We start from the raw sequence: 12,847 nt of genomic DNA on the forward strand, positions 1-12,847 counted from the left end.
GGGGCGCGGGCCGCGCTCCGCCGGCGGCCCAACCGCCGCTCCCCTCAGCGGCGCGGGGCGAGCGGCCGGGGCCGGCGGCGGCGCCCGCCTCTGCCTCCTCCCCCTCGGTGCCCTGCCTCCTCCCTCCGCCGGGCGGCCGGGAGGGAGCGCGGCCGAAAGGTGCTGCTGGAAGGGAAGTTTGAAGAAGGTCGCCGGGTGCCTGGGCGCTCCGGCAGCATCATGGCGGAGCCGGGCGAGTCGCCGGTCCACGTCCAGCAGCCCCAGGCGGCGCCCGCCGCCCCGGCCGTCGGCTGGCCCATCTGCAGGGACGCCTACGAGCTGCAGGAGGTCATCGGTCAGTGCGGCGGGGGAGCGGGGCCGGGCGGGCGGGCGGCGGGGATGCCGCGGGGGGCGGGCGGCCCCCGGCGGGCTGGGGCTCGCTGGCTGCGGCGGATGCGCCCGGCACTGCGGTGGCGCCGCCGGCGGCTGCCGCAAACTTTATCCGCCCGGCGGCGGCGGCGGCCCCGGGGGGCGGCGGCTCCTTCTAGAAACAGCCGCGCCCCGCCCGGTGAGGCCCGGCCCGGCCCGGAGCGGGGGGTTCGCCCCGGTGCCCTGCGAGGCGGCGTCAGCCCCGCAGCGAGCCCCGGTCTCCGCCGGGACCCCGGCAACTCTGCGGATGCGCGCCCGGCCGTGCGCGCAGCTGTACGTGCATCCGCTCCGATTAGTCTGCATTTTTCCGGTGGTTGGATGGGGGAGGTAGAGCTCGCCCGGAGACCTGCTGCTACATCGCCCTGACTTCCTTTCTGCTTTTCTCTTTTTCTTTTCGGTTTGCTTTTGAACCCTGTCCTCTCCTCCCCAGCGGTCGTTGTCGCCCCCCGTCCACCTCCCCGTGCCCCCACGCCCAGCCGTGTGCTCCGGAGGGGTTAGAGCCCGGCTCTCCCAGCGCACCCCGGCTTTTGTCCCGGTGTGCGGGGTGAGGCTTAGCCGGGCTGCCGGCCCCCTCCGCAGCGGGCTTCCTGCGGTGCGCTTTGTCTGTCTGTCCGTCCGGTCAGTACGGATCACACGTGCTCCATCTTCATCCCACGAGTTTGGAGTTCTGCGGTGTGAAAAGGTGGCTGTGGTTAACAATACGTGGGGATGGAAGGTTTCTGTCTCCCGATCCTCCTTGCTTGTTGCTAATAAACTACTTTGGGAAAACTTGCTTTTATTTGTGCGTGACACTTTGAACTTGGAGCAGATACTGCAGGTGGTAAAGGCCAGATCTGACTGGGGTTGTTGGGTGTGCATGAGGCCATTTCAATGAAAAAATCCAGCAGTCTTGCCTGGTGATGCTGGTGGTGATCTCTGAAACTGCACACCGATCGCTAGTCACCGTCAGGCTGATGACAACCAGAATGCACGCTGGTGATCGGGGCCGCGAGCTGTGGGTACCCCGTTTTGTCGTTACACTAGCTGTTTTCCATAAGCACAAACCAAAGAGTTGAGAAGTTCTTCTTTGAGGTGGGGTGACTTGCTGTTGGCACAGGTGATCCCGTTGTGCTCATTTGCACTTCCAAGGCTGTGAGAAGGGACTAAGGAGGGCCAAGGGTTTGGGTGCTGGGTACCAATGGGTCCAGGGAGGTGATGCACCTGAAGCGGCTCTTGGTGAAGGAAGGCCTCACCTAGGCACAGGTTTGTTTTCCAGAGGCCATCATCTTGCTCAGCATGGGGATGGGTCTAAATTAGCCAAGCAGAAGCAATTCTACTGGTATAAGCTCTATCTTTGCTGAGGAACAAGTCTTTCTTCTAAGTTTTTTTTTTTTTTCATTTTTTTTAAGAAAAAAGCATCAGTGTTGGATTAAGCCTTGTCTAGGGTTGTTTAGGGTGTGACGTGAGTCATATGAGTTATTTTAATAGTGGTTATTTTCTCTTGCATTTCTGCAGAAGGGCTGGGTAAGAGTTCCTGAATGTCTTTCTCCTTTCCACTTATAAAGCCTGCATTTTTTTGTAGTATAAATCATTTCTAAATAATATTTCTTAAGAATTCATCCATTATAAGGGTACATGCTCGTTGGAGTCACAAATACCTATCTGAAGGAAACTTTATTGCTAGTTACCTACTGGTGCTATTAGATACCAATATTTCTGCAGTAAAGGGAATGCCTAGTGAGGAAAATGAGGCCAGTTTGTGTTGAAATGGATCCTTAGACATAGCGAACTTAGCTGGCTTGAGTTGAACTTTTAACTAAGTTTAGGCTACATATGTGACTTCTTGTCTCAAATACATTGAGGTTTATTTTGTATCATGACACATCTTATAATGAGTCTAATATATATATTTGCTTCAACGTACAGGAGACCATTAAATTTAGTCTCAATACTCTTAAAAATGGTAAAACAACCTGTGAATTCCATGCAGTTGACCATATGTGGGCATAACATTCATCTGACATCTCCTGAATTGTTACTTTAATGAATTTGGTGAGGGGTTCCTAAAGCATCTTTATATCTGAGGGAGGGGAGAATGATCCAGCCTGACCTCAGCTCAGCAGCCATTCCTGTCCCTCTGCAGCAGCCGTGCCAGGATTAAATGCCTTGTGAACATGAGCAATACCACGCACCGCTGAAGCAGAGCCCTTCACCTGTGGAAAGCTCTGCCTAGCTCTTCCTGAGGAACGGGGTTGAGTCCTCAGGGCTGGCTTCAGTTACAACAGCCCTTTGCCACTCAAATGTGAAAAATAATGTATTGGAGCATCTCTGTGGGCTTTACAGGAGGAAAGGTACATGGGGTGAGGTACTCCAGGATGTTTTATCACAGCACCTCACAAAAGAGTAAACTTTATATCATATGGTAATTAGTATACAAGGTGCAAAATGATTTCAATGGGCTGTTCTAGGGGGCGTTTAAAAGTTTGTGGTGGTCATAGGATAAAAAGTTTAAATCATCACTTGTCATATATGTTGTCTCTATCCTGTGGATTTAGCGGGTTGGAGAAATTTTAGCCTCCTGATGAGAATGAGAATGCTTCTTATTGCTCATCTGTGCCTGGCCAAATGTAATTTTGAAAAGCAAGGCCACATGGTATGGATGTCAAATGATACGGCTCTTCTGTCTTCCCTTCTGTGTCTGTTGCTTTCTTTGCAATGGTTAGGAGGTTCACGTGCCTGTGAAAGAGAATGCTAGCTGTGAGTTGCGCTTCTTAGGAGATGTTATTTCATGTGTGTTTTATTTTTAAGGTTGTTAGCAAGTTCTTTGTAAACTCTTGGTATGCAGTTTCATGATACATTTAATCTGCTGCAACAGGCAGCTGTTGAAAAGATCTCATTGATCTGACAGAAAACTAGTTCTTCTGCTGGGTTAGTTTTGGGTCAGATCAGGTTCCGTTTGATTTGCTGCATGGCTGATCTCATGGAAAGAAGAGGCTCTTCCTATTAATGTCTGTATCCAAATCTTTACTGAGGCAAGAAGAAATTCTGATTGCTGTCTGTGAATGTGTAGGATAGAGTTAAGATATAAGGAAATTCTTGCATTAATTCAGATTGATACAGGCTGCATAAACCTACGCATTTAGAAATTAAAAGGGGATTCCTGACTGTTAGTATGGTGAGGGTCCAAAGCAACCTTCCTGTGGGAGTTGGAGATGAGGGTGGTAATTGCTATTAAGGGACAGCCAGACTTAATTTTGTGAAGATTTGGGCAATATTTATATGACTTTAATGTATCAAGTTAAAATGTGCTGTGGATTTTATTTATTTTGTAGCTGGATATGACTTAGATTAAAAGAATAAACAAACAAAACAACGGAGGTAATAAAATCAATACTCTGAGATGTTCTTTTCAGTTTGAGCTTATTTCCGAATAGTCTGGGTAAGACAACTGAAATAGATTTGTCTGAATTCCTGTCACTTACACAAGCAAGGTTTTTTCATCCTGAGAAGCAACTGTAATCTGCACAGAACAAATGTTTAAATGATAATCAATATAAAAGCATGAAAATTGATTAGTCTTAATTATATTTATATGTGACAAAGCAGAATTAATTTTTTATTATTATTATTTGATATGAACAAGTGACTTTGCTCTTGAAAAACTACATTGGAGTTGATGCTCTCTTACTGGCTGTATCTCCGTGTTTGTAAGACTGCACGGATAGTTTGGGGGAAGATTCTGTTAGGGACAAAGAGTATCTCATCATTAGGCTGGCTGCTTGCTCCTGTTACAAAGCAATAAGTTCACTTTTCCAGTTCCAACTGATTTGGAATAATTAATTTGGCTAGAAAAGAGACAGAATTAATGGGGAAGTAAAGGGTTACTCCCAAATGATGGGTTATCTTTACATTCATTGCAACTCATTAAAAAGCTACTTTAATTGAACTGAGGCTTCCGTTTAGTGTTGTCTTTCTAACTTTGAACTCCAAAGTATCTTGCCATTTGCTACCTTGTGATGTTCAGTGTTTAGGTGATTGTGTTGGGAGTTTGACTAAAACAGCTTATAGCTCAAGGCTGTTCTGCTCATTTTGTAGCCCTTATTGTAAGCAGTCTATGATCCAATCTCACATTAACAGCTCAGAGGTCTCTGGTGTTTCTGTGGAATAGAATACTTACTTTTTTTTTTCCCTTGCTGCATGTGTGTTGCTAAAGGCTCTTTGACAGAGAATACTCTCCTGTTTTTGTTGTTATCAGGGATCTTAGTTTGGCTCTGTAGAGAGGGTCTGATCATGATGCTTAGGAACTGATATTCAAGTTTGTAAGCATAGTTTTGAAAAGTTTACTCTGTAGTTAAATAGGTAAAATTACAGTTCTGTATTTTATTTAGATGCTTGTGCCTCATTCACGCTTTCCAAAATTTCTTATCCCTCTGCTTAACTTTTTTTTTTTTTTTGAGAATGTTTGGGATGGGGTGAACAACTGAAGGGCTTTTGAATCAATTATGTATATGCTGCAAGCTAGAGTGGTCTGTGCTTGGTGAAATTCTACACAGCAGCAGCTAAAGCTCCATATTTGCTCTTGCAGAGGTTTTTGAACCCCCCTGTAATTCTTGTATACAGAACTGAGGAATTTGATAAGTAACGCTTAACACTACCTGACATCTTTATCCTAAAACTTTGTCAAAACAAATGTGCATATTTACTTTAATTCTGATCCAAAACAAATTAAATTTTTTAACAATAAGTCTTAAGTTACAAAGGCAGCCTGAGTATATTGTGTATGCGCACATCAAATACAGCATTCATAGCATTCATCATGTGAGTTGAAGTGAACGTAGTTTGAATGTATATGAAACATCTGTAGCTTGACAGGGAGAGTTTATTTTGCAGGTTAAAATTCTACATTTTGGGAAATAATTGATTGAGATTTCCTGTCAGCTAATAACCATTTGAAGAAACTAAAAAAAGTAAAATCCACATTGAGTAATTTAAGGGGGGTGGCTTTTAATTCAGTTGTCAGTGTAAAGATGGTCATGGTGCAATTAAAAATACCTCTTAGAACATCCTCAGTGCTATGCGGCAGACGAGGCTTTGTAGAGCTCTTAGTTATTACTTGACATGTCCACACATGATAATAGCAACGCTGGGTGAGGGAGCTGTCTTGACTTTTTTTTTTCACAGAAAATTAACTTTCCGTACTAGAAATACTAAGATTGTTGACAAAGCTGTAGTTTCTGTTGCTTTTAAGACATCAGGCTTTAAGTGATTCATTGACCAAACCTTGCTATAAAATACAGTAACTTTTAAAATTGTAGCTTATATATTTGAAATTCAAACTCTTCAGGAAGAAGATTAGTTATATTGTAATCTGAATGGTATGGAGAGTACACGTTTTCTTTATTTTTGGCTAACTTGCTTTGATTTTGTTGCTATTACAAGTAACCAGCAAGTCTTGTTTATAATTTGTTAAACAGAAGGGTAAAGGAACACATAATCATCACACTCAGCATGTCAGGCAGTTGACTGGTACTACATAATTATAACTTACACGAACGTATGCTGCGTTTCCTGCTCTTGCAATCCGTCTGCCTCCTTTTCACTTGGATCTCGCATCCCTCTGCTTTCTACCCTCTTCTCCCTCCCCAGATTCTTCTGACAGAGAAGGTCTGGAACTTCAGACCCCAAAAGCCCAGAATTGGCTTAGTGCTGCAAGAGGAGCAGTTCTGCTGGTGATAATGTGGAAATTTGATTCTTAAGCCATACAGTAAGGCTTTGCATCTTCAATGTGCAACGACTGCTTGTGAGCAGCATTGTAAGGATGTTTGGATAGCTGGGGCCAAGTTCAGACCTGGGAGAGCAGTCATAAGGTTGGGTCATGCGTTGATCTGAAAATCAGAATTATCACACTGATTTATATATATATATATATATATATTTTTTTTTTTTTTTTTCAGGAAAGATTTACTGTTAGGTCAGACTTTTTTTTCCCAGATTCTGCCTGTCAAGTGAAGCTTCTCTTGAAGTGGAAACAAAACCACATCTGTTCTGACTGGCTTGCTGGGGGGCCAAACAGGGAGCTCTCCACGAAATTAGGGTGGTTTGTATAGTAGCCACATGCGTAGACCATATTTCATTTGTGTGTGGCCATTTTGGTTCTTTCTACCTCCCCCCACCCTCCTTCCAAAGTATTTCAGAACTATACGGCAGCAGTAGTTGGAAGCTGGTTTTCTTTCCAGTAATAATAATAGCAATCCTTGGCTCTCCAAGAATGGAGCTGAAAAATCAAGTTGTATTAGTTACTAGTGTTAACTTCTTGGCTTTGCTGGAATCACTGGGATACTGCTGAGCAGCAGCAGAGGAACAGTCTTCTTGCTGATTTTGGAAGATAAATATGACACTAGAAAATTTACAGTGCCCCAAATTAAAAGCAAGGTACTTAGTGGACGTTAATGCTGCTTACCCTGGGTAAATAATTCACTTTTTTTTTTTTTTTTTTGAATGAGTGAATTTTTCAGGTAGTTTTCCTGATAGGATGAAACCTGACAGTTCTGCTGGCTTTCTGTTTTGTGCTAAGTTTTGAAGGTTTTAGGGTGTGCGTGAGGATAGCGTCATTGAAGCTTGGTGGGTGTAAAGCCAGTAGCATTCAGCAGTGGCAACAAGAAGCAATGCTGGTGTGAAATAGTTAAGAAGAATGTGCTTTAAAACTTTTTTCCTTCTTTCATCAGTCTCTGTATGTATCATACAATGTTCTACACTTCAGGTTGACTGGTGGCTTGTTTGGGGAGCTTCTGTGACTGTGAAGACACTGGCAGTGCTGATAAAGGTGGTGGGTTTTCAAGAGCCTATCTGAAGAGATTTCTGGTGCAATTTTTCAAGGGTGCTGATTGTGGCAGTTCTACTTTCTGCAAACTGGGCTCAGTAAAAAGCTGTAACTGTCAGCATTGTTCATTTGGTAGCTGATGTGTTCAGTTTGTGGCATCGATGGAGTTAACGTTTCTGGTCCTTTGTCCCCAGGTATTTGACTAAGCATGTGACTTTACTCCACGGCTTGGTGAAACCTCGCTATGATAAATTAGCTGTCTCCATTATTCTGTTATCTTTATGATTAACAATTTCTGAATCGTTTTATTAGTCTCATTATTCCTATGAATGTCTACGTGCCTCAGAGGTATTCTGATCAGAAGTAAAATGTAGGTGAAACTTGAGGATGTCATATAAGGCTGCTGTAATGATTATGTTGCATAGCTTTTAAGCTGAGCTACGCTAATGCACTTAAAGAGAAATGGGGGACTAAAGCAGGTGGAAAACTGGAAGGTTTTCAGTGTTCCTAGTCATGCTTTCAGGTGTAGCATGAACCTAAGACTTGATCTTGGAGGTCCAGATCAACATTGAATGTCTGAGGTTTTTCTTAATAGGAACAAATGATCATAGCTGTAAGCAAACTGTGTGCCAAGTATGCCTGTTCTTCGGTAGTGGTACAATAGTTAATTGACTAGACTGGAAAAATGTTGTGTATTTACCTGCTGATTGTGGTTTCTATCCTGTAAAAGTAATATGGACAAGATCATGAGCTTGGGCTATAGCTTTAGTCTTCTGAGATGGATCATATTCAGACTGAGAAGGATCGAAACTGATCTATAAATTTTATTTTCCCTTCTCACTTCTTTGCTTTGAAGACATCTTATTATGTGGACTGAATTTAAACTTACTGATTTCTGTTAGTCTCGTGCTTCCAGTCTGAGCTGGAACTTCATTGGAATTAGATTAGAATCACCTGATGAAAATTCAATAGCATGATAGCATTTGTATTGCTCCAACTTTTCTGTTATTTCATGAGGAATGGAACCAGAAATAGGTAAGTTTTTGCTTGTACTGTGTGTCCATGACAAGCTCATTCTAGCAGAACGTATTCTGTTGCAGTGAACTAGCTAAAGATGCTTTATAGCTCAGCACTGCAATGTTAATTGCAGATCTTCATGACTGCGGTAGCAGAACTGTCTTTGTGTTGTTGGTAGGTTGCTGTTCTCCGTTCTCAGAAGAGAACGATGCACGCTGTGGTGACATCCAGAAGACCTAGAAAATAGAATTGTTCCAAGTGTTTGCTTTCAAACTAAATGAGAAACAATAAAGCGTGGCAACTAACTAAATCAACAGCAGTGTTTGTTTGTCGTGCTACTCCATGCAAGAACACTAATTCTATTAACAGCTTTTTTTTTCTTGGGGATGAAAAAACGTTCAGCATAGAAAATCTTTACTTTATCCTGCTTGTGTAAGGTGAAGTGGAGTTCCCATGATAACCTGACAAGGGTCTCTGGTCTGTACAATGAGTACAAGAAGTTCATATCTGGTGTAGCTATGCAGAGCCATTTCCAGGGTGAGTTTTGCCTTCCGAATATGTTTGCATTTGTATGTATACGGAATAGTGGTTTCTGTATTGATGATGAAAGAACAGGAAGGATAGGATAATCACAGTCCACGTTTCTAATCTGAAAATATTTCAACTAAAAATCAGATCTTGAAATTTATCTTCACGGAATCACAGAATCATTTAGGTTGGAAGAGAACTCCAAGATCACCTAGTGTAACCTCTGACCTAACACTAACAAGTCCTCCCCTAAACCACATCACTAAGCTCTACAGAAACTTATCTTGCTATGTAACATAAAAGTATTTAAAGTTTCTAGTACAAGATAAGATTTGAAAGGTTTTGTTTTTGTGTTGTGTTTTAAGGTAGATGTAGTTTAGGAAGACCCGACTCTATGCTAGAAGAATATTGGAGAAAATATCCTTGCATCTCTGAAGTTTTGAAGTAAAAAACTACTTCTGAAGCAGTGCATCTATATCTGGTGTGATAACATGCCAGTGCTGTTGAGAAACGTGATTCAAATTAATGGTGAAGTTAATATTTTCTTCATAGAAAGGTAATTTTATTTTTCTTCTAGATTATTGTTGTATAGATAGCTATAGCTCAAAATTGTTGTTTCTTCCAAATGTTATTCAGAATGTTATTCTTGGGCTTTGCTTTAAGCTATTCTGAAAACTGAGGGCTGAATGAGGTTTGGATGCACGTGTAAGAAGGAGATTAGAAACAGTAGAAACCTTAGCCCAGCTGGTCATGCCTCAGCTTGGAAAAACTAAACCCATTCTGGGAGTCTTGCAGTAGAGATTTTCTTTTGCTTTGTACTTCAGGCATGAGCCTGCAAAACTTCAGCATGTCCCAGGCCCCAGAGATCACTAAGGGCCTTGGGGCATCTTTGATTTGAGGCTTAGAGCTGGGACAATATCTGATGGGAGCCAGACACCAGTAGTGTCAGTTGACAGGGCGCGAGGCCACGAGCACAAATTAAGAAACATAAAATTTAGTCTGAATACAAGAAAACTTTAATTACCGTGATGGTGATCAAACAGCGGAACAGATTGCTCGGAGGAGTGGTGGTGTCTTGATCTATGGAGATACTCAAAACCCATCTGGGCAACTTGCTGTAGCTGACCCTGTTTGAGCAGGGAGGTCGGACTAGATGATCTCTAAAGGGCTACTTTGGCCTTCAATGATACTCTGATTCCATGGTTTTGAAACAGTTTTTTTGTGGTATCTTTGTATGAAACAGCAGAAAAATAGATGCTTAGGGCTTCATTCTTTCAAGGCTGCCACATATCTAGGAAGCAGCTGACATGGGTGTTCCTAAATATTGTTGTTAAGATTTTTCCAATGAAATTTGTGCTGACTGTTTAACCTAAGATAAAATTAGACCTTTAACAACAAATTTGGATACAGAATCTTTAAGGAAGAAAATGTCAGATTTCTCTTCCTTGTCTAGATAATCTTTGGTTTAAGTTGAGATTTATTACGCAGTGGTTTTTTGTTGTTGTGCAGCTGACTGAATGGTATGGAAGTTTATTTTCAAAGCTTTTTCAAATGGATTTAGAAAAAAGCTACATTTTGTGGTGCTTGTGTTCCTGTGAAGTGTTTTATGCTGCTTCAGACCGACTAAGGAAAAACAAAATGTGCTGGCAGTCCTTTCTGGGCGGCTAATTAGCGACAGGGGGATCTCTCAGACTTCCCTTCACAGAATTCCTGGTAACTTTTCTTTTTCTTCTTAATAATAGGTACTTTGAAGTCCATGATAAAATGTTTAAAACGTGTATTGCAAGCAATGATATAAAAAACATACTTTTGAAGTAACCTGATGAGGCGAAAAAAATATTACTCTCTCAAAACACAGGCAAAATTTCGGAGTTCTGTCAAATGCTATAATAAACCTTGAGACCTCTTACACATATTTAAGCATTTCTGTATAATGCTATGGATGACAAAGGTGAAAAAGAAAAGTGAGACCTGTTAGGTCATTGATGTAATCTGACTATCACAGCATACTACAGCAGCAAAAAAATGCTTTACACAGATGTTCTTTTCTATGTCTTTTGGTTTTGTGAATTTGATAGCAAGTTGGTGGTACAACCATAAAATGATTGCCTGAAAGAAAGACATACATTGTGAGGATGAATGGATAATGACAGGCAAAATCCGTTTTGGTGTTTGAAACATTCTTAAACCAAATTGCATCTTTCATTTCAATGTTTTCATGTCTTTTGTTGGGAATGTGCCAAATGGATAGGAATTTCTTGAAGTCATTCAAGATGAGCACAGCATGTCCACATCTCGCCTTATCCCAGGAAGGCCCCAGTTGGGTGTACAACAGGAGGAGGTTAGTTCTGCAGGTTTGTTCTGCGGATTTGATAGAGAGGAAGTTGTAACGCAGTGTTGCATAGCAAACCTCACAGTATTTCCTGTAGTTTATCTAACAAAAATACTTCATATAACCAGTCCTTTCACTATTTTATTGTGTGTGTGTATATGTGTGTGTGTTTAAAAATATGAGTTCAAAAAGCAGGGGAAAAATCATTCCTTCTTGTCCCTGGTTTTCTTTTATGTGTTGTTTTATTGCTGACTGTGAATCCCCCTATCTGTCTGCATGGAGAATGCTGTTTGGTTCATGCTCAAGCTTGCTGTATCTTGTCTTTAGCACAGGTTGGATCAGGGCTTAAATAAAAATTCTCTTGTAGCTTTTCCCTAACGTATAGTAATTGACATGGATGTTCAAGGTATTTACCTAAGACTGCAGTGGGATCAGAAGTATTTATAGACCTTTATCATCTTTGGAGAGTTTTTTTCTGGATTACTTACGCAATGTGTTTTCAACAAATAGAATGGGGTAAGCATTGCTAGACCTCACACTTTGCATAAGCTATTCTCCCACAAAAGGTATGTAAAACAACTGGGTTACCTAATGCCTCTATTGCCATAATGGTAATGTTCTTAAATGCTTAATTGCAGAACAAATTCATTTTGTGTAGCTCAATGAGGAGTTAAGTAAATTAGTTGTCAAGTGATGACCTGGCAGAATTAGCAGTTGTATGTATGGGCCCAGATTTCCTAGGACACTTAGTGTATTTTAAGTGAATTCTGTCACTGCCCTAACAGACAAGGATAAACAAACTATGCATGCGATATTTTGAGAGGAAGGATTTGATTACAGCCTGAATTAAGAACAAAGTAGACAGGAATTGTAAGCAAGCTGTATTTACTTGGTTATCTTGAAATGCTTGTATTCTTAAGAAGAACTTGTGAAGATGGAGAGAGAAATCGTGAGGTAATTTTCTGGGAAGAAGTTAAGTCACAGAAATTGATTTTCAATGTTTTGGGTTGGAAGGGACCTTAAAGACCATCTAATTCCATCCTCCATCCCTTCCACCAAAGCACGTAGCTCCAAGCCCCATCTAACCTGGCCTTGAACGCTTCCAGGGATGATGGGACACCCACAGCTTCTCTGGACAACCTGGTCCATTGCCTCACCACTCAGTAAAGAATTTCCTCCTGGTGTCTGATCTATACCTACCCTCTTTTAGTTTAAAGCCATTTCCCCTTGTTCTATCACCACACTCCATGACAAAGAGTCCCTCCCCAGCTTTCCTGTAGGTCCCTTTGGGTACTGGAAGACCGCCAGAGCCATCTCTTCTCCAGGCTGAACAACCCCAACACTATCAGCCTGTCTTAGCAGGAAAGGTGCTCCAGCCCCCTGATCATCCTCAGGGTCCTCCTCTGGACTTGGTGTAATACGTCCATGTCTTTGTTCTTCATATGTAGTCATCATGAAAATTTACCATCACCAACAAATAACACTGTCCTCTTGATGTTTTTCTCTTCTGTACTGAGACTAAACAGAACTATGGAGTGGAGGGAAGTGTAGTTGGGTAGAGTATCTGAAGGGACTTAGAAATGTGAGAATCTTTAAAAGATGTTTGTATCAGTATTGCGGAGTAATATGGAGCTACTAGAAAGTAAACCTTGGTAAATTGTTACAAGGGTAATAAGGATGCTGTCCTTTTCCTTTTTTTGAGGAAAAGGAAAAAGGAATAGTTGTAGGCCTGTTTTGAACACCGTTACTGCACAGTGATTAGT

General features: G+C 41.9%; 1 protein-coding gene across 5 annotated transcripts in view; it reads left to right on the forward strand.

Annotated features, from left to right (window-relative positions):
* The window catches only part of STK39 (serine/threonine kinase 39), a 122,884-nt gene that overhangs the window by 32,805 nt on the left and 77,232 nt on the right, over positions 1-12,847 (forward strand). The window contains exon 1 of one of the 5 annotated variants that reach the window (XM_035331886.1): positions 103-334. The exons of 3 other annotated variants lie outside the window; for them this stretch is intronic. In XM_035331886.1, coding sequence (XP_035187777.1) covers positions 220-334 — 115 coding nt within the window. In that variant the 5' untranslated portion in view covers positions 103-219. Of the gene's footprint in view, positions 1-102; positions 335-11,021; positions 11,094-12,847 lie in introns of those variants that run through there. One more of the 5 variants, XM_035331885.1, reaches the window with a different exon arrangement.

The sequence above is a fragment of the Oxyura jamaicensis genome, chromosome 7 (genome assembly GCF_011077185.1).
Source record: "Oxyura jamaicensis isolate SHBP4307 breed ruddy duck chromosome 7, BPBGC_Ojam_1.0, whole genome shotgun sequence".
Lineage (NCBI taxonomy): Eukaryota > Metazoa > Chordata > Aves > Anseriformes > Anatidae > Oxyura > Oxyura jamaicensis.